The sequence below is a fragment of the Oncorhynchus nerka genome, linkage group LG13 (genome assembly GCF_034236695.1).
Source record: "Oncorhynchus nerka isolate Pitt River linkage group LG13, Oner_Uvic_2.0, whole genome shotgun sequence".
Lineage (NCBI taxonomy): Eukaryota > Metazoa > Chordata > Actinopteri > Salmoniformes > Salmonidae > Oncorhynchus > Oncorhynchus nerka.
In genome coordinates, this window is record NC_088408.1 from 1416488 (window position 1) to 1437932 (window position 21445).

General features: G+C 44.9%; 1 protein-coding gene and 1 long non-coding RNA gene across 17 annotated transcripts; both read left to right on the top strand.

The window, feature by feature from the left end:
• Positions 1-609: 609 nt before the first annotated feature.
• On the top strand, positions 610-20874 carry rab10 (RAB10, member RAS oncogene family). Its single transcript, XM_029654916.2, has 6 exons — positions 610-1262; positions 6348-6408; positions 10894-11032; positions 13819-13908; positions 18249-18350; positions 19914-20874. Exons 1-6 carry the CDS (start codon positions 1136-1138, stop codon positions 19998-20000), a joined length of 606 nt encoding a protein of 201 aa, XP_029510776.1. The 5' UTR covers positions 610-1135; the 3' UTR covers positions 20001-20874.
• Positions 8169-10616, top strand: LOC135574653 (uncharacterized). Of its 16 annotated transcripts, none has more exons than XR_010465494.1 (7): positions 8169-8915; positions 9002-9050; positions 9143-9334; positions 9583-9627; positions 9732-9822; positions 9874-9918; positions 10030-10616. It is a non-coding gene; the product is annotated as an uncharacterized LOC135574653 (long non-coding RNA). The 16 variants fall into 16 exon arrangements; XR_010465506.1 differs by lacking the exon at positions 9874-9918 and having other exon boundaries at positions 9980-10354; positions 10405-10616; XR_010465509.1 differs by lacking the exon at positions 9874-9918 and having other exon boundaries at positions 9980-10210; positions 10306-10616.
• Positions 20875-21445: the final 571 nt, after the last annotated feature.

Consider the following 21445-nt stretch of genomic DNA (forward strand, 5'->3'; position numbering starts at 1 on the left):
AGGCTGTGCCCTGTGGAAAGTACTGAAACTGTACTATGGTAGCAGAATTTAGAGTTACGGAAAATGACTGTGCCATTTGCAGGATAATTTATAACATCACTCAGCTTGACTAGCAGATGGGATGTCAAACCTCTGGCTCAACCTCAATGTCTGGCCAGCCACCAAACAGCCAACACACCCTGCCCAGAGAGGAAGAGGCAAAGCGAGAGGTTTCACTCTGGCCAGAATCGGTCTAAAATAAGTCCAAGGTGTTTCTATTGGCTTATTTTGGACCTAAACTTGTCGCATGCCTACCCGCCATTGGACAACAACTCCCATTGTTAGGATGGAGACATTGGCATCTCGTCATTACATACAGATATCTGCCACGGCCAGCCAAGACGAAAATCCGCGGCCATTTTGGATCAAACAGTTACGTTCCACCAGTCAAATGAACTGAGCCTGAGTCTGGAAAAGGTCCGGAATGGCCATACAAAAACATTTGACGTCCCTACATGTCAACCACCCCTTGACAGTTGACAATCTGACCAATCGGGTTCAGCTGTATATTTGACAAGCAGTTCCCAGAGCCAATCGCCGAGAGTAATTTTTTGACAATAGTGTCAGAGAGTAGGCGTGTATGTAAACTAGGGTGTCGCCGAGCTGGCTGTATTCGAAGGCGACAGTCTATTCGGCTAATCATTTGACAAAACAAATAATGTGATAAGATCGGTAATTTGACCTCCAAAAATTTATAATTCTTCTTGATCGAGAGTCCCAAAATGTTTGGAATAACGGGGTATGCCGATCAGTTTAATGAGCTCGGTGGTAGTTTGAAGAAAGAGTAAGTCGGGGAGCCATTTTGTCTCGGCAGGGTGAGAGAAAGAAAAGGGGAATCACACGGGAGAATATATTTTTTTATTCACATGCTGTAAGAGAAACGGTTCTGTTTTTGGAAATAACATTAGTTACACATCGGATACGGTTGCGACACTCTACCCTCTGCGATATTTAGTTAACTATCAAACTAACTTGGACATCAACAATATCATAATCACACGCTGATATTCCACCCCTCTGCTCGTAACTCGCGCTGGCTCTCTAGACCTGCGGGAGATAGTTTCTCGTCTGTCCGGTGAACACATCTGGTTTCTCGATGGCGAAGAAGACCTACGACCTGCTCTTCAAGCTCCTGCTGATCGGGGACTCGGGCGTGGGGAAGACCTGCGTGCTGTTCCGCTTCTCAGACGACGCCTTCAACACCACCTTCATCTCCACCATAGGTGAGGTACCGGGACCGGGGGGGTGTCGACCCTCCCGGGGCCACAGCTGTTAACTAAACTTTGAGTGTATTAAATGGTTAGTTCAACGTTATAATGACACAATGCCAGTCAAGTTAGCCCGTTTGTTTCAGGTGCATTATCCCTGAATTAAAGTCAGTTATTGCTAAAGTTTCACTTAAGCCATTTGTGTGCTACATACTTGGTCTAGCCATGCTAACGACTGCCAACTAACTAGTCTAGATTTAAAGACATTTAGCTGCCTTTTGACTATTGTAAACCTCCTTGTTTTTCATACCATGTAGCTAAACTGGTGTAACTATGTATCTAGAAATGCCGGCATCATGGTTGGCACTAATTACCACAGCCACAAAGTCAAATGTCGTAAAAAATCATGCAAACATCATTTATTTTTGGAATTAATTTAAGGTTGGGGTTCGGCATAATGTTAACCGTGTGGTTTAGCTTATGGTTAGGTTTAAAATCAGATTTTAAGAGGAGAAATTGCAGAGATGGGCAGGGTTTAGCCGAGGGGATTCGATTAATCTGGCCTGTGCTCCCGGGTAGACGTGTTTTTGCAGCGGGTGAACGTTTTGGCGGTTGCCAACCGGACAGTGAGCCAGGTGCCCGTTAGAAGCCCACAACAATATCAGCTCAAAACAAAGCTGATGTAATTAAGCGCGTGGAGTAATGAGTAGGATTCTGTGTTTTCGCATGCAAAAGTGACTGCCTTCCCAATGAAAACTAGTTAAACATATACACTATAAAAGTATGTGGACACCCCTGTTGCTGATGGGTGTATAAAATTGAGTACGCAGGCATGCAATCTCCATGGAAAACGGCAGTAGAATGGCAGGTACTGAGAAGCTCAGTGACTTTCAGTGTGGAACGGTCGTTAAGACACTAACAGCTTACAGACGGTAGGCAATTAAGGTCACAGTTACGAAAACGTAGGACACTGAAGAGGCCTTTCTACTGACTCTGAAAAACACAAAAAAGAAAGATGCCCAGGGTCCCTGCTCCTCTGCGTGAACGTGCCTTATGCATGCTGCAAGGAGGCATGAGGACTACAGATGTGGCCTGGGCAATAAATTGCAATGTCTGTACTGTGAGACGCCTAAGACAGCGCTACAGGGAGACAGGACGGACAGCTGATCTTCCTCGCAGTGGCAGACCATGTGAAACAACACCTGCACAGGATCGGTACATCTGAACATCACACCAGTGGGACAGGTACAGGATGGCAACAACAACTGCCCGAGTTACACCAGGAACACACAATCCCTCCAACAGTGCTCAGACTGTCCTCAATAGGCTGAGAGAGGATGGATTGAGGGCTTGTAGGCCTGTTGTAAAGGCAGGTCCTCACCAGACATCACCGGCAACAACATTGCCTATGGGCACAAACCCACCGTCGCTGGACCAGACAAGACTGGCAAAAAGTGCTCTTCACTGACGAGTCGCAGTTTTGTCTCACTAGGGGTGATGGTCGGATTCAAATCAGATTTTATTTTATTGGTCACATACACATGGTTAGCAGATGTTAATACGAGTGTAGCGAAATGCTTGTGCTTCTAGTTCCGACAATGCAGTAATAACCAACGAGTAATCTAACAATTTCACAACAACTACCTTACACACACAAGTGTAAAGGAATGAATAGGAATATGTACATATATAGATGAGCGATGGCCGAGCGGCATAGGCAAGATGCAGTAGATGGTATCGAGTACAGTATATACATATGAGATGAGTAATGTAGGGTATGTAAACAGGATGCAGTAGATGGTATAGAGTACAGTATATACATATGAGATGAGTAATGTAGGGTATGTAAACAGGATGCAGTAGATGGTACAGAGTACAGTATATACATATGAGATGAGTAATGTAGGGTATGTAAACATTATGTAAAGTGGCATTATTTAATAGTGATACATTTATTACATCCAATTTATTATTATTATTATTAAAGTGGGGTTGAGTCGGTATGTTGGCAGCAGCCTTCTTCCCAACGCTGTCTGTGTGGGTGGACCAATTCAGTTTGTCCATGATGTGTACGCCGTGGAACTTTCCACCTTCTCCACTACTGTCCAGTTGATGTGGGTAGGGGGTGCTCCCTCTGATGTTTCCTGAAGTCCATGGTTGTGGTTGAACAGGGAGTACAGGAGAGGGCTGAGATCCGCACCTTTGTGAGGCCCCATTGTTGAGGATCGGCGGGGTGGAAATATTGTTACCTACCCTCACCACCTGGGGGCGGCCCGTCAAAGTCCAGTACCCAGTTGCACAGGGCGGGGTCGAGACCCAGGGTCTTGAGCTTAATGACGAGTTTGGAGGGTACTATTGTGCTAAATGCTGAGCTGTAGTCGATGAACAGCATTCTCACATAGGTATTCCTCTTGTCCAGATGGGTTAGGGCAGTGTTATTGCGATTGTGTCATCTGTGGACCTGTTGGGACGGTAAGCACATTGGAGTGAGTCTAGGGTGTCAGGTAGGGTGGAGGTGATATGGTCCTTGACTAGTCTCTCAAAGAACTTCATGATGAGGGAAGTGAGTGCTACGGGGCGGTAGTCATTTAGCTCAGTTACCTTAGCTTTCTTGGGAACAGGAACAATGGTGGCCCTCTTGAGGCATGTGGGGACAGCAGACTGGGATAAGGATTGATTGAATATGTCATTAAACACACCAATCTGCGAATGCTCTGAGGACACGGCTAGGGATGCCGTCTTGGACGGTAGTTTTGCGAGCGTTAACACATTCAAATGTTTTACTCATGTTTGCTGCGGTGAAGGAGAGTCCGCAGGTTTTGGTAGCGGGCTGTGTCAGGGGCACTATACTGTCCTCAAAGCGAGCAAAGAAGTTGTTTAGTTTGTCTGGGAGCAAGACATCCTGGTCCGCTGCGGGGCTGGTTTTCTTTTTGTAGTCCGTGATTGACTGTAGACCCTGCCACATACATCTTGTGTCTGAGCCGTTGAATTGCGACTCTACTTTGTCTCTATACTGACGCTTAGCTTGTTTGATTGCCTTGTGGAGGGAATAGCTACGCTGTTTGTATTTGGTCATGTTTCCGGTCGCCTTGCCCTGGTTAAAAGCAGTGGTTCACGCTTTCAGTTTTGCGCAAATGCTGCTGTCAATTCACGGTTTCTGGTTGGAGAAGATTTTATTTGTCTCCATGAGTACAACATCACCGATGCACTTGCTAATTAACTCGCTCACCATATCAGCGTATTCATGAATATTGTTGTCTGATGCTATCTGGAACACATCCCAGTCCACGTGATGGAAGCAATCGAAGTGTGGAATGAGATTGGTCGGACCAGCGTTGAACAGACCTGAGCACGGGCGTTTCCTGTTTAAGTTTCTGTCTATAGGCTGGGAGCAACAAAATGGAGTCGGTGTCAGATTTGCCAAAAGGAGGATGAGGGAGGGCTTTGTATTGTAATCATAAGGCATATAGCCCTGCCCTTCTTACCAGAGAGATGTTTGTTTCTGTCTGTGCGATGCGTGAAGAAACCAGGTGGCCGTACCGACTCTGCGTGTCTCGAGTGTTTATCATCTCAACGCTGTGCGTTACAGGGAAGACATCCTCCTCCCTCATGTGGTACACTTCCTGCAGGCTCATCCTGACATGACCCTCCAGCATGACAACGCTGTGCGTTACAGGGAAGACATCCTCCTCCCTCATGTGGTACCCTTCCTGCAGGCTCATCCTGACATGACCCTCCAGCATGACAACGCTGTGCGTTACAGGGAAGACATCCTCCTCCCTCATGTGGTACCCTTCCTGCAGGCTCATCCTGACATGACCCTCCAGCATGACAACGCTGTGCGTTACAGGAAGACATCCTCCTCCCTCATGTGGTACCCTTCCTGCAGGCTCATCCTGACATGACCCTCCAGCATGACAACGCTGTGCGTTACAGGGAAGACATCCTCCTCCCTCATGTGGTACCCTTCCTGCAGGCTCATCCTGACATGACCCTCCAGCATGACAATGCCACCACACACAGAACGAGCAGTATGGCTGATTTCCTTGCAAGACCGGGATGTCAGTGTTCTGCCATTGCCAGTGAGGAGCCCGGATCGTTTGGGACCTGTTGGACCCCCCCACAGAAATGTCTGGGAAACTTGCAGGTGCCTTGGTGGAAGAGTGAGAGTCAAGTGTCTACACTGATATTTTCAACCTCTCCCTGACCGAGTCTGTAATGCCTACATGTTTCAAGCAGACCACCGTAGTCCCTGTGCCCAAGAATGTGAAGGTAACCTGCCTAAATGACTACATCAACACCATCATCCCGGAAACCTTTATACCCAATCCGCCCCAACAGGTCCGTGATTTATACCACATTTATTCACATCAGAATATGTTTTACTTGCAGGCTGCAATGTTTTTATTTATTTGTTTTATGTAGGCTGTTTTTTACAGAGTTGGCGATATAAGTTTTATATTTGTTTAAATTCTCATTTATAATATTAACCACATAACATTCGAAGATGTTATTATAAATGAAACTGTTCTAATGAAAACATGCCCTAACTGGCAGAACAGTAGAAATGGTAAATTGGCGCTCGGCTGAAACAGTTTGCTGTCCTCTGGTTGTACCGTATTACTGACACCTTCAGGAGTGGTCGGGTCTGTAGCAGGTCTCTTTGAGTCATTTGTGTCTGAATGATTTTGTCTGACGGTGTGCTTAAAGCATCTGACAATCTCTATAGTTGATTTGAATTCAAAACACATAAGTGTATATATGAAAAATACACTTAAACATTTTGCGTTTGCTCAAAAGACTTGGGTTGGACAGCCCTACTGTTGACATTCCTGCTTTTTAAAGGATGCATATATTAATTATTATTATATTAAATACTAAAATTGATACAGTTTTTCACATGATGTACAAAACTGAAAGTAAAAAGAAACCAAAATGAAACTTCTGAAGGGGAAGCATAGAAAAATGGCACATAGAATGGATAATGCTTATCAGACTGGTTTGCGGTGAGTGACAGATCTATTATTTACTGTAACAGACCTTTTAAAGGGGCTCTGCTCTATATTAATGTGTGTTTCTTTGTTTCTGTGTGTTTTCCAGGAATAGACTTCAAGATCAAAACTGTTGAACTCCAAGGAAAGAAGATAAAACTACAGATATGGTGAGTGGAGGAGGTGTAACGGTGACGCATCGGAGCGGTGAACGCCATCACCACCTGCTACACTGAGTGCATAAACTACAGATATGGTGAGTGGAGAAGGTGTAACGGTGTTGCATCGGAGCGGTGAACGCCATCACCACCTGCTACACTGAGTGCATAAACTACAGATATGGTGAGTGGAGGAGGTGTAACGCCATCACCACCTGACTGAGTGCATAAATCGGAGCGGTGAACGCCATCACCACCTGCTACACTGAGTGCATAAACTACAGATATGGTGAGTGGAGGAGGTGTAACGGTGACGCATCGGAGCGGTGAACGCCATCACCACCTGCTACACTGAGTGCATAAACTACAGATATGGTGAGTGGAGGAGGTGTAACGGTGAAGCATCGGAGCGGTGAACGCCATCACCACCTGCTACACTGAGTGCATAAACTACAGATATGGTGAGTGGAGGAGGTGTAACGGTGAAGCATCGGAGCGGTGAACGCCATCACCACCTGCTACACTGAGTGCATAAACTACAGATATGGTGAGTGGAGGAGGTGTAACGGTGACGCATCGGAGCGGTGAACGCCATCACCACCTGCTACACTGAGTGCATAAACTACAGATATGGTGAGTGGAGGAGGTGTAACGGTGACGCATCGGAGCGGTGAACGCCATCACCACCTGCTACACTGAGTGCATAAACTACAGATATGGTGAGTGGAGGAGGTGTAACGGTGACGCATCGGAGCGGTGAACGCCATCACCACCTGCTACACTGAGTGCATAAAACATTAGGAACACCTGCTCTTTCCATGACAGACTGACCAGGTGAATCCAGGTGAAAGCTATGATCCCTTATTGACGTCACTTGTTAAATCCACTTCAATCGGTGTAGATGAAGGGGAGGAGACAGGTTAAAGAAGGATTTTAAACCTTGAGACATGGATTGTGTCTGTGTGTCATTCAGAGGGTGAATGGGCAAGACAAGATTTAGGTGCCTTTGAATGGGGTATGGTAGTAGGTACCAGGCGCACCGGTTTGTGTCGAGAGCTGCAACGCTGCTGGGTTTTCCGTGCTCAAGAATGGTCCACCACCCAAAGGACATCCAACCAACTTGACACAACTGTGGGAAGCAATGGAGTCAACATGGGCCAGCATCTCTGTGGAACGCTTTCAACACCTTGTTGAGCCCTGATGAATTGAGGTTGTTCTGGGGGCAATTTTTTTTTAATGAAATAATACATTTACGTAAGTATTCAGACCTTTTACTCAGTACTTTAACCTCTAGCGTCGAGCTAGAGTGGTGATCCTAACTGACCTAAGACAGGGAATTTCTACTAGGATTAAATGTCAGGAATTGTGAAAAACGGAGTTTAATTGTATTTGGCTAAGGTGTATGTAAACTTCTGACTTCAACTGTATATAATGTGTTTAACAGGGACACTGCTGGTCAGGAGAGGGGAGGGACACTGCTGGTCAGAGAGTTTATAGGTTTATATATCATGTGTCAGGAGAGGTTTATAACATGTGGAGGGACACTGCTGGTCAGGAGAGGTTTATATATCATGTGTTTAATCAGGGAGGGACACTGCTGGTCAGGAGAGGTTTATATATCATGTGTAACAGGGACACTGCTGGGAGGGACACTGAGGTTTATATGGTCAGGAGAGGTTTATAACAGGGACATGGTCATATATCATTGTGTTTATCCAGGGACACTGCTGGTCAGGAGAGGTTTTATATCATGTGTCTAACAGGGACAGGGACACTGCTGGTCAGGAGAGGTTTATATATCATGTGTTTAACAGGGACACTGCTGGTCAGGAGAGGTTTATATATCATGTGTCTAACAGGGACACTGCTGGTCAGGAGAGGTTTATATATCATGTGTTTAACAGGGACACTGCTGGTCAGGAGAGGTTTATATATCATTGTGTCTAACAGGGACACTGCTGGTCAGGAGAGGTTTATATATAATGTGTCTAACAGGGACACTGCTGGTCAGGAGAGGTTTATATATCATGTGTCTAACAGGGACACTGCTGGTCAGGAGAGGTTTATATATCATGTGTTTAACAGGGACACTGCTGGTCAGGAGAGGTTTATATATCATGTGTTTAACAGGGAGGGACACTGCTGGTCAGGAGAGGTTTATATATCATGTGTCTAACAGGGACACTGCTGGTCAGGAGAGGTTTATATATCATGTGTCTAACAGGGACACTGCTGGTCAGGAGAGGTTTATATATCATGTGTCTAACAGGGACACTGCTGGTCAGGAGAGGTTTATATATCATGTGTTTAACAGGGACACTGCTGGTCAGGAGAGGTTTATATATCATGTGTCTAACAGGGAGGGACACTGCTGGTCAGGAGAGGTTTATATATCATGTGTTTATCAGGGACACTGCTGGTCAGGAGAGGTTTATATATCATGTGTTTAACAGGGACACTGCTGGTCAGGAGAGGTTTATATATCATGTGTTTAACAGGGACACTGCTGGTCAGGAGAGGTTTATATATCATGTGTCAGGGAGGGAACTGCTGGTCAGGAGAGGTTTATATATCATTGTGGGAGGGACACTGCTGGTCAGGAGAGGTTTATATATCATGTGTCTAACAGGGAGGGACACTGCTGGTCAGGAGAGGTTTATATATCATGTGTTTAAGGGAGGGACAGGGACACTGCTGGTTTATATATCATGTGTTTAACAGGGAGGGACACTGCTGGTCAGGAGAGGTTTATATATCATGTGTCTAACAGGGAGGGACACTGCTGGTCAGGAGAGGTTTATATATCATGTGTTTAACAGGGACACTGCTGGTCAGGAGAGGTTTATATATCATGTGTTTAACAGGGAGGGACACTGCTGGTCAGGAGAGGTTTATATATCATGTGTCTAACAGGGAGGGACACTGCTGGTCAGGAGAGGTTTATATATCATAACAGGGAGGGACACTGCTGGTCAGGAGAGGTTTATATATCATCAGGGACACTGCTGGTCAGGAGAGGTTTATATATCATGGTATCATGTGTTTAACAGGGGACACTGCTGGTCAGGAGAGGTTTATATATCATGTGTTTAACAGGGACACTGCTGGTCAGGAGAGGTTTATATATCATGTGTTTAACAGGGACACTGCTGGTCAGAGGGTTTATATATCTGTTTGGTCAGAGAGGTTTATATATCATGTGTCTAACAGGGACACTGCTGGTCAGGAGAGGTTTATATATCATTGTGTTTAACAGGGAGGGACACTGCTGGTCAGGAGAGGTTTATATATCATTGTGTTTAACAGGGACAGGGACACTGCTGGTGGTCAGAGAGGTTTATATATCATGTGTCTAACAGGGACACTGCTGGTCAGGAGAGGTTTATATATCATTGTGTCTAACAGGGACACTGCTGGTCAGGAGAGGTTTATATCATAGGGACATGTGTCTAACAGGGACACTGCTGGTCAGGAGAGGTTTATATATCATGTGTCTAACAGGGACACTGCTGGTCAGGAGAGGTTTATATATCATTGTTAACAGGGTTTGGTCAGGAGAGGGACACTTTGGTTTCTGGGAGAGGTTTATATATCATTGTGTCTAACAGGGAGGGACACTGCTGGTCAGGAGAGGTTTATATATCATGTGTCTAACAGGGACACTGCTGGTCAGGAGAGGTTTATATATCATGTGTCTAACAGGGACACTGCTGGTCAGGAGAGGTTTATATATCATTGTGTTTAACAGGGACACTGCTGGTCAGGAGAGGTTTATATATCATGTGTCTAACAGGGACACTGCTGGTCAGGAGAGGTTTATATATCATGTGTTTAACAGGGACACTTCTGGTCAGGAGAGGTTTATATATCATTGTGTCTAACAGGGAGGGACACTGCTGGTCAGGAGAGGTTTATATATCATGTGTTTAACAGGGAGGGACACTGCTGGTCAGGAGAGGTTTATATATCATTGTGTTTAACAGGGAGGGACACTGCTGGTCAGGAGAGGTTTATATATCATGTGTCTAACAGGGACACTGCTGGTCAGGAGAGGTTTATATATCATGTGTCTAACAGGGACACTGCTGGTCAGGAGAGGTTTATATATCATGTGTCTAACAGGGACACTGCTGGTCAGGAGAGGTTTATATATCATGTGTCTAACAGGGAGGGACACTGCTGGTCAGGAGAGGTTTATATATCATGTGTCTAACAGGGAGGGACACTGCTGGTCAGGAGAGGTTTATATATTATGTGTTTAACAGGGAGGGACACTGCTGGTCAGGAGAGGTTTATATATCATTGTGTTTAACAGGGACACTGCTGGTCAGGAGAGGTTTATATATCATGTGTTTAACAGGGACACTGCTGGTCAGGAGAGGTTTATATATCATGTGTCTAACAGGGACACTGCTGGTCAGGAGAGGTTTATATATCATTGTGTTTAACAGGGACACTGCTGGTCAGGAGAGGTTTATATATCATTGTGTTTAACAGGGACACTGCTGGTCAGGAGAGGTTCCACACCATCACCACGTCCTACTACCGAGGCGCCATGGGCATCATGCTGGTCTATGACATCACCAACGCCAAGAGCTTCGAGAACATCAGCAAGTGGCTCCGCAACATCGACGAGGTACACACACGGACATTATACACACGCACACTTTCCCACACACATATAGATAGAGATACAGTTAAGAATGTGAAATGTCAGAATAATAGAAGAGAGAATTATTTATTTCAGCTTGTATTTCTTTCATCACATTCCCAGTGGGTCAGAAGTTTACATACACTCAATTAGTATTTGGTAGCATTGCCTTTTAAATGGTTTAACTTGGGTCAAATGTTTCGGGTTGCCTTCCACAAGCTTCCCACAATAAGTTAGGTGAATTTTGGCCCATTCCTCCTGACAGAGCTGGTGTAACTGAGTCAGGTTTGTAGGCCTCCTTGTTTGCACACACTTTTTCAGTTCTGCCCACAAATGTTCTATAGCATTGAGGTCAGGGCTTTGTGATGGCCACTTCAATACCTTGACTTTGTTGTCCTTATGCCATTTTTCCACAACTTTGGAAGTATGCTTGGGGTCATGGTCCATTTGGAAGACCCATTTGGAAGACCCATTTGTGACCAAGATTGAACTTTCTGACTGTCTTTTTACTGTTGTTTTATTTCTTTACCTACCTATTGTTCACCTAACACCTTTTTTGTACTATTAATTAGAGCCTGTATATAAGCATTTCACTGTAAGGTCTACCTACACCTGTTATATTCAGCATTTCACTGTGAGGTCTACCTACACCTGTTATATTCAGCATTTCACTGTGAGGTCTACCTACACCTGTTATATTCAGCATTTCACTGTAAGGTCTACCTACACCTGTTATATTCGGTGCACATGACAAATAAACTTTCATTTGATGTCTTGAGTTGTTGCTTCAATATATCCACATAATTATCCTGCTCATGATGCCACCTATTTTGTGAAGTGCACCAGTCCCTCCTGCAGCAAAGCACCCCCACAACACGATGCTGCCACCCCCATGCTTCATGGTTGGGATGGTGTTCTTCGGCTTGCAAGCCTCCCCCTTTTTCCTCCAAACATAACGATGGTCATTATGGCCAAACAGTTATATTTTTGTTTCATCAGACCAGAGGACATTTCTACAAAAAGTACAATATTTGTCCCATGTGCAGTTGCAAACCGTAGTCTGGCTTTTTCATGGCGCATTTGGATCAGTGGTTTCTTCCTTGCTGAGCGCCTTTCAGGTTATGTCGATACAGGACTTGTTTTACTGTGGATATAGATACTTTTGTACCTGTTTCCTCCAGCATCTTCACAAGGTCCTTTGCTGTTGTTCTGGGATTGATTTGCACTTTTCACAACAAAGTACGTTCATCTCTAGGAGACAACGCGTCTCCTTCCTGAGCGGTATGACGCCTGCGTGGTCCCATGGTGTTTATACTTGCATACTATTGTTTGTACAGATGAACGTGGTACCTTCAGGTGTTGGAAATTGCTCCCAAGGATAAACCAGACTTGTGGAGGTCTACAATTATTTTTCTGGTTGATTTTCTTTTGATTTTCCCATGATCTCAAACAAAGAGGCACTGAGTTTGAAGGTAGGTCTTGAAATACATCCACAGGTACACCTCCAATCGACTCAAATGATGTAAATTATCAGAAGCTTCTAAAGCCAAGACATCATTTTCTGGAATTGTCCAAGCTGTTTAAAGGCACAGTCAACTTAGTGTATGTAAACTTCTGACCCACTGGAATTGTGATACAGTGAAATAATCTGTCTGTAAACAATTATTGTAAAAATGACTTGTGTCATGCACTAAGTAGATGTCCTAACCGAGTAGTTGTCCTAAGGCATTTGTGGAGTGTTTGAAAAACAAGATTTAGTTACTCCAACCTAAGTGTATGTAAACTTCTGACTTAAAGTGTGTGTGTGTGTGTGTGTGTGTACAAAATATAAAACATCAGCAGTTTCCAGCTACAATAGTAATTTACAACATTAACAATGTCTACACTGTTTCTGATCAATTTGATGTTATTTTAATGGAAGAAAAAAAAAGTGCTTTTCTTTCAATAACAAGGACATTTCTAAGTGATTCCAAACTGTTGAATGGTAGTGTGTACACTAATATATATCTCTCTCTTTATATATATGTCATCTCTATCTATAATCTCTATCTATCTCACACACACACGTTATATAGTTGTGGAGAGAGCATCTTGCTAAAGCGTTCACTGCCTCATTCAGAGGGCCAGATGGGGTTAGTCTGTACTGTGATGGGGTTAGTCTGTACTGTGATGGGGTTAGTCTGTACTGTGATGGGGTTAGTCTGTACTGTGATGGGGTTAGTCTGTACTGTGATGGGGTTAGTCTGTACTGTGATGGGGTTAGTCTGTACTGTGATGGGGTTAGTCTGTACTGTGATGGGGTTAGTCTGTACTGTGATGGGGTTAGTCTGTACTGTGATGGGGTTCGTCTACTATGATGGAGTTAGTCTGTACTGTGATGGAGTTAGTCTGTACTGTGATGGGGTTAGTCTGTACTGTGATGGGGTTAGTCTGTACTGTGATGGGGTTAGTCTGTACTGTGATGGGGTTAGTCTGTACTGTGATGGGGTTAGTCTGTACTGTGATGGGGTTAGTCTGTACTGTGATGGGGTTAGTCTGTACTGTGATGGGTTAGTCTGTACTGTGATGGGGTTAGTCTGTACTATGATGGGGTTAGTTAGTACAGACTAACCCCATCATCGTACAGACTAACTAACCCCAACACACAGTGCAGACTGTTGGGGTTAGTTAGTCTGTACGATTATGCGCCAAGGTCAGTCTGTACGACGATGCGTCGGGGTGTTGTGTGATGTGTTGGGGTTCGAGTTAGTCTGTAATATGATGTGTTTCAGCATGCCAACGAGGACGTGGAGAGAATGCTGCTAGGCAACAAGTGTGACATGGAGGACAAGAGGGTGGTACCAAAAGCCAAGGGAGAGCAGGTGAGACACACTATCATTTCAATGGGCTCCATGTTGTATTAACACTAGACTTTCAGCCTGTCAGAACGTTGCCAGGCGTCGCCTTTAGCATCAATGTCAACCTGCAATGTGCAGCAAACGTTGATATATAGATATGATAAATGGTGCAGTAACTATTATCTAGGATTCATTGCTTGAAGAAATATTTGTGGAAATATATATATTTAAACAAAATAACAACAATAGTTATTTGTTTAGATAATCAATTATATGTTTTGTATAATTCTATCAATCAAATGTATTTATAAAGCCCTTCTTATATCTGCTGATATCTCAAGGTGCTGTACAGAAACCCAGTCTAAAACCCCATACAGCAAGCAATGCAGGTGTAGAAGCACAGTGGCTAGGAAAAACTCCCTAGAAAGGACAGAACCTAGGAAAAAACCTAGAGAGGAACCAGGCTATGTGGGGTGGCCAGTCCTCTTCTGGCTCTTCTGGCTGTGCCGGGTGGAGATTATAACAGAACATGGCCAAGATGTTCAAATGTTCATAGATGACCAGCAGGGTCAGATAATAATAACTACAGTGGTTGTAGAGGGTGCAACAGGTCAGCACCTCAGGAGTAAATGTCAGTTGGCTTTTCATAGCCGATCATTCAGAGTATCTCTAGCGCTCCTGCTGTCTCTAGAGAGTTGAAAACAGCAGGTCTGCGACAGGTAGCACGTCCGGTGAACAGGTCAGGGATCCATAGCCACAGGCAGAACAGTTTAAACTGGAGCAGCAGCACGGCCAGGTGGACTGGGGACAGCAAGGAGTCATCATGCCAGGTAGTCCTGAGGCATGGTCCTAGAGCTCAGGTCGTCCGAGAGAGAGAAAGAGAAAAAGAGAGAATTAGAGAGAGCGGTCTTAAATTCACACAGGACACCGGATAGGACAGAAATACTCCAGATATAACAAACTGACCCTAGCCCCCCGACACAAACTATTGTAGCATAAATACTGGAGGCTGAGACAGGAGGGGTCAGGAAACACTGTGGCCCCGTCTGACGATACCGCCAGACAGGGCCAAACAGTCAGGATATAACCCCACCCACTTTGCCAAAACACAGCCCCCCACACCACTAGAGGGATATCTTCAACCACCAACTAACTATCCTGAGACGAGGCCGAGTATAGGCCACAAAGATCTCCGCCACAAACCCGAGGGGAGGGGGGTGGGCAACCCAGACAGGAAGACCACGTCAGTGACTCAACCCACTCAAGTGATGCACCCCTTCTAGGGACAGCTTGGAAGAGTGCCAGTGACTCAGCCCCTGTAATAGCGAATCCCAGTGGAGAGGGGGAACCGGCCAGGCAGAGACAGCAAGGGAGGTTCGTCGCTCCAGTGCCTTTCCGTTTACCTTCACACTTCTGGGCCAGACTACACTCAATCATAGGACCTACTGAAAAGATGAGTCTTAAATAAAGACTTAAAGGTTGAGGCCGAGTCTCACTCACTAATATGTTTTGGTTCTAGTCAGGATTCTAGCAGACGTATTTAGCACTAACTGAAGTTTATTTAGTGCTTTATCCGGGTATCCGGAAAGTAGAGCATTGCAGTAGTCTAACCTAGTAGTGACAAAAGTATGGATACATTTTTCGGCATCATTTTTGGACAAAGTTTCTGATTTTTGCAATGTTACGTAGATGGAAAAAAGCTGTCCTTGAAACAGTCTTGATATGTTCGTCAAAAGAGAAATCCGGGTCCGGAGTAACGCCGAGGTCCTTCACAGTTTTATTTGGGACGACTGTACAACCATTAAGATTGATTGTCAGATTCAACAGAAGATCTCTTTGTTTCTTGGGACCTAGAACAAGCATCTCTGTTTTGTTCAAGTTTAAAAGTAGAACATTTGCTGCTCTCCACTTCCTTATATCTGAAACACAGGCTTCCAGGGAGGGCAATTTTGGGGCTTCACCATGTTTCATCTAAATGTACAGCTGTGTGTCGTCCGCATAGCAGTGAAAGTTAACATTATGTTTCCGAATGACATCACCAAGAGGTAAAATATATAGTGAAAACAATAGTGGTCCTAATACGGAACCTTGAGGAACACTTGTCAGAGGACAAACTGATATTTTTCTGACAGATAAGATCTACACCAGACCAGAACTTGTCTGTGTAGACCAATTTGGGTTCCCAATCTCTCCAAAAGAATGTGGTGATCGATGAAATCGAAAGCAGCACGAAGGTCTAGGAGCACGAGGACAGATGTAGAGCCTCGGTCTGATGTCATTAAAAGGTAATTTACCACCTTCACAAGTGCAGTCTCAGCGCTATGATGTGGTCATAAACCAGACTGAAGCATTTCGTATACATTGTTTGTCTTCAGGAAGGCAGTGAGTTGCTGCGGAACAGCTTTTTCAAAAAAATTGAGAGGAATGGAAGATTCGATATAGGCCGACTCTTTGGGTTGTCAGAGAATTTATAGCACAGCTTTTGATGCTCCTTGGTTGGGGTCTGAGCAGATTATTTGTTGCGATTGCAAATGTGATAAAATGGTGGTCCGATAGTCCAGGATTATGAGGAAAAACATTAAGATCCACAACATTTATTCCATGGGACAGAACTAGGTCCAGAGTATGACTGTGACAGTGAGTAGGTTCGGAGACATGTTGGACAAAACCCACTGAGTCGATGATGGCTCCGAAAGCCTTTTGGAGTGGGTCTGTGGACTTTTCCATGTGAATATTAAAGTCACCAGAAATAGGAATATTATCTGCCATGACTACAAGATACGATAGGAATTCAGGGAACTACTTTCGTTTGAAAAACATTATAATATAACCGTCCAGGTTGGTGAAATGTTTTGCTGAATTCCATTGCATGAACTGTAAAGAATGAATTGCATAAAGAAATAGCATATTTTACGTTTATTATGTTAAAAAAAAGCTTATATATATGTTATTATGTTACAAATGTTTGCTTAGTAGCCAAAGCACTGTCGCTGCGGGTAATGTGCCGAATGCTATTCTAGGAAAAAGTGACATTTGGAAATAGAGCTGCACCTATTGAATTCTAGGAAAAAGGTGACATTTGGAAATAGAGCTGCACCTATTGAATTCTAGGGAAAAGTGACATTTGGAAATAGAGCTGCACCTATTGAATTCTAGGAAAAAGTGACATTTGGAAATAGAGCTGCACCTATTGAATTCTAGGAAAAAGTGACATTTGGAAATAGAGCTGCACCTATTGAATTCTAGGAAAAAGGTGACATTTGGAAATAGAGCTGCACCTATTGAATTCTAGGGAAAAGTGACATTTGGAAATAGAGCTGCACCTATTGAATTCTGAGTTATTTGACAGAGGTACGTGTTTTAAAAAAGACTCTTTCAGATTATAGAAATCACAATGTTTTATCTGCAATGTGACTTTGAAGGAGGATTTGATACTGTGTTGCTCCTTTCTCTGCATCTGTCTATTATACGATGCATCCATCTCTTCATCTACAATTTGACAACTGATAATATTGTCACTCATCAGATTATTGTCCATTTTTAATCTTGTCATAAGGTTCTTTTTATGTGTGATTGTTTTCGGTGTAGTTTTGATTGGCCGACTGGCATCGTTTCAACTTGGATAAAGGATATGTTTAGCATTATTCTAAAGGCCTTCTGCAACAAGTAGCCTGTTTTTATTTCCTACAAATTAGATTAGTAGAGGAATTACAGTAAACCAAGCAGCAAAGAAACGGCTTCTTTTTACAAAGTAAAACGTAACAGATAATGTCATCACTCTGCAAGGCGAGCTGTCAAAACGTAACAGATAATGTCATCATTCTGCAAGGCGAGCTGTCAAAACGTAACAGATAATGTCAAAACGTAACAGATAATGTCATCACTCTGCAAGGCGAGCTGTCAAAACGTAACAGATAATGTCATCACTCTGCAAGGCGAGCTGTCAAAACGTAACAGATAATGTCATCACTCTGCAAGGCGAGCTGTCAAAACGTAACAGATAATGTCATCATTCTGCAAGGCGAGCTGTCAAAACGTAACAGATAATGTCATCACTCTGCAAGGCGAGCTGTCAAACCTCATTACACTATTGTTGTTCTAAATTAAATCAACCTTATCATTCAGTTAGGCCTAATTTTAAATTAGATTGTGAAGCAAACTTGCACAATTATCGCCCATTCCGTCCATTTGTCATTCATTCAGTGGGCATCGTTTTCTTCGCTGGATAGTCAAGGACATGTTTTATTCTATTTTCCTGAAGGTCCACTGCAACACGTAGCATGTCTTTCCCTTACAGTACATTTGTTATAGTAAATAATCAGTCATGTCCTCCTCCTTCTCCTCCTTCTTTCACTCTCTCTCAGATTGCCAGAGAACATGGTATTAGATTTTTTGAGACGAGTGCCAAGGCCAACATCAGCATCGAGAAGGCTTTCCTCACGCTAGCAGAAGACATCCTCAGAAAGGTTGGTGGTGTTAGTATCTGTAGCATGTGTGTATGGACACTACCAGTCAAAAGTCTGGACACACTGACTCATTCCAGGGTTTTTCTTTATTTTACTTTTTTCTACATTGTAGAATAATAGTGAAGACATCAAAACTATGATATAACACACATGGAATTATGTAGGAACCAAAAAAGTATTAAACAAATAAATATATTTGAGATTCTTCAAAGTAGCCACCCTTTGCCTTGATGACAGCTTGGCACTCTTGGCATTCTCTCAACCAGCTTCAGGAGGTAGTCACCTGGAATAGGTGCACCTTGTTAAAAGTTAATTTGTGGATTTGCAGTCCAAATAAATGCTTCACAGAGTTCAAGTTCAAGGAGACTGCATGAATCAGGCCTTCATGGTCGAATTGCTGCAAAGACACCACGACTAAAGGACACCAATAAGAAGAAGAGACTTGCTTGGGCCAAGAAACCCGAGCAATGGACATTAGACCAGTGGAAGTCTGTCCTTTGGTCTGATGAGTCCAAATGTGCTTCCAATCGACGTGTTTGTGAGACGTCGAGTAGGTGAACGGATGATAGGTGAACGGATGATAGGTGAACGGATGATAGGTGAACGGATGATGGGTGAACGGATGGGTGAACGGATGATGGGTGAACGGATGATGGGTGAACGGATGATGGGTGAACGGATGATGGGTGAACGGATGATGGGTGAACGGATGATGGGTGAGCGGATGATGGGTGAACGGATGATGGGTGAGCGGATGATGGGTGAACGGATGATGGGTGAACAGATGATGGGTGAACAGATGATAGGTGAGACGTCGAGTAGGTGAACGGATGATGGGTGAACGGATGATGGGTGAGCGGATGATGGGTGAACGGATGATGGGTGAACGGATGATCTCCACATGTGTGGTTCCCACCTTGAAGCACTGAGGAGGTGGTGCTTTGCTGTTGTCGTGATTTATTTAAGAGGGAAGGCACACTTAACCAGCATGGCTACCACAGCATTCTACAGCGAAGCGCTAAACCATCTGGTTTGGCCTTAGTTCCACTATTATTTGTTTTTCAACAGGACAATGACCCAACCAACACACCTCCAGGTTGTGTAAGGGCTATTTTACTAAGAAGGAGAGTGATGGAGTGCTGCATCAGATGACCTGTCCTCCACAATCACCCAACATCCACTCAATTTGGATGGTTTGGGATGAGTTGGAACAAGCGAACAAGTGCTCAGCATATGTGGGAACTCCTTCAAGACTGTTGGAAAAGCATTCCTCATGAAGTTGGTTGAGAGAATTCAAGAGTTTGCAAAGCTGTCAAGGTAACGGGTGGCTACTTTGAAGAATCTCAAATATATTTTGATTTGTTTAACACTTGTTTTGGTTACTACATGATTCCATATGTGTTGTTTCATAGTTTTGATGTCTTCACTATTATTCTACAATGTAGAAAATAGTCCAAATGAATCAGTATGTCCAAACCTTTGACTGGCACTGTAAATGTGATGATGGTGGTGTAAGCAATGTTTGTATGTATAATGTGGGTGTAACGTGGGTGTGTGTTGCAGACGCCCGTCAAAGAGCCCAACAGTGAAAACGTGGACATCAGCGGTGGGAGTGGAGTCACAGGATGGAAGAGCAAGTGCTGCAGTTAGAACAGCCCTCTGTCCCTCCCTCACACACACTGACATGCACACTCTTTATCTCTAGTAGCTAACTCTCTAACACTCATCCCCTCAATCTTTTGTCATCAATTCTGTGTCATCAAATCAACTCCCCTGTCCTCTCTCTCTCTCTCTTCTCCCCTGTCCCCTCTCTCTCTCTTCTCCCCTGTCCTCTCTCTCTCTCTCTCCTCCCCTGTCCTCTCTCTCTCTCTTCTCCCCTGTCCTCTCTCTCTCTCTCTCTCTCTCTCTCTTCTCCCCTGTCCCCCTCTCTCTCTCTCTCTCTCTCTCTCTCTCTCTCTCTTCTCCCCTGTCCCCTCTCTCTCTCTCTCTCTCTCTCTCTCTCTCTCTCTCTTCTCCCCTGTCCTCTCTCTCTCTCTCTCTTCTCCCCTGTCCCCTCTCTCTCTCTCTCTCTCTCTCTCTCTCTCTTCTCCTCTCTCTCTCTCTCTCTCTCTCTCTCTTCTCCCCTGTCCCCTCTCTCTCTCTCTTTCTTCTCCCCTGTCCCCCTCTCTCTCTCTCTCTCTCTTCTCCCCTGTCCCCTCTCTCTCTCTCTCTCTCTCTTCTCCCCTGTCCCTCTCTCTCTCTCTCTCTCTCTTCTCCCCTGTCCCCTCTCTCTCTCTCTCTCTCTCTTCTCCCCTGTCCCCTCTCTCTCTCTCTCTCTCTCTCCCTGTCCCCCCCTCTCTCTCTCTCTTCTCCCCTGTCCCCTCTCTCTCTCTCTCTCTCTCTCCTCCCCTGTCCCCTCTCTCTCTCTCTCTCTTCTCCCCTGTCCCCTGTCCTCTCTCTCTCTCTCTCTCTCTCTCTCTCTCTCTCTCTCTCTCTCTTCTCCCCTGTCCCCTCTCTCTTCTCCCCTGCCCCCTCTCTCTTCCCTGTCCCCCTCTCTCTCTCTCTCTCTCTTCTCCCCTGTCCCTCTCTCTCTCTCTCTCTCTTCTCCCCTGTCCTCTCTCTCTCTCTCTCTTCTCCCCTGTCCTCTCTCTCTCTCTCTTCTCCCCTGTCCCCTCTCTCTCTCTCTTCTCCCCTGTCCCCTCTCTCTCTCTCTTCTCCCCTGTCCCCTCTCTCTCTCTCCTCCCCTGTCCCCTCTCTCTCTCCTCCCCTGTCCCCTCTCTCTCTCTCCTCCCCTGTCCCCTCTCTCTCTCTCCTCCCTGTCCCCTCTCTCTCTTTCTCCCCTGTCCCCTCTCTCTCTTTCTCCCCTGTCCCCTCTCTCTCTTTCTCCCCTGTCCCCTCTCTCTCTTTCTCCCCTGTCCCCTCTCTCTCTTTCTCCCCTGTCCCCTCTCTCTCTTTCTCCCCTGTCCCCTCTCTCTCTCTTTCTTTCCCCTGTCCCCCCTCTCTCTCTCTCTCTCTTTCTCCCCTGTCCCCTCTCTCTCTCTTTCTCCCCTGTCCCCTCTCTCTCTCTCTCTTTCTCCCCTGTCCCCTCTCTCTCTCTCTTTCTCCCCTGTCCCCTC

Bases quoted from the DNA above. Each gene is read 5' to 3' on its own strand.
- rab10 (XM_029654916.2), top strand. From the start codon at position 1,136: ATGGCGAAGAAGACCTACGACCTGCTCTTCAAGCTCCTGCTGATCGGG. The intron at 6,409-10,893 runs GTGAGTGGAGGA...TGTGTTTAACAG, and splicing joins AAGATAAAACTACAGATATG to GGACACTGCTGGTCAGGAGA. The intron at 18,351-19,913 runs GTTGGTGGTGTT...TGTGTGTTGCAG, and splicing joins CAGAAGACATCCTCAGAAAG to ACGCCCGTCAAAGAGCCCAA.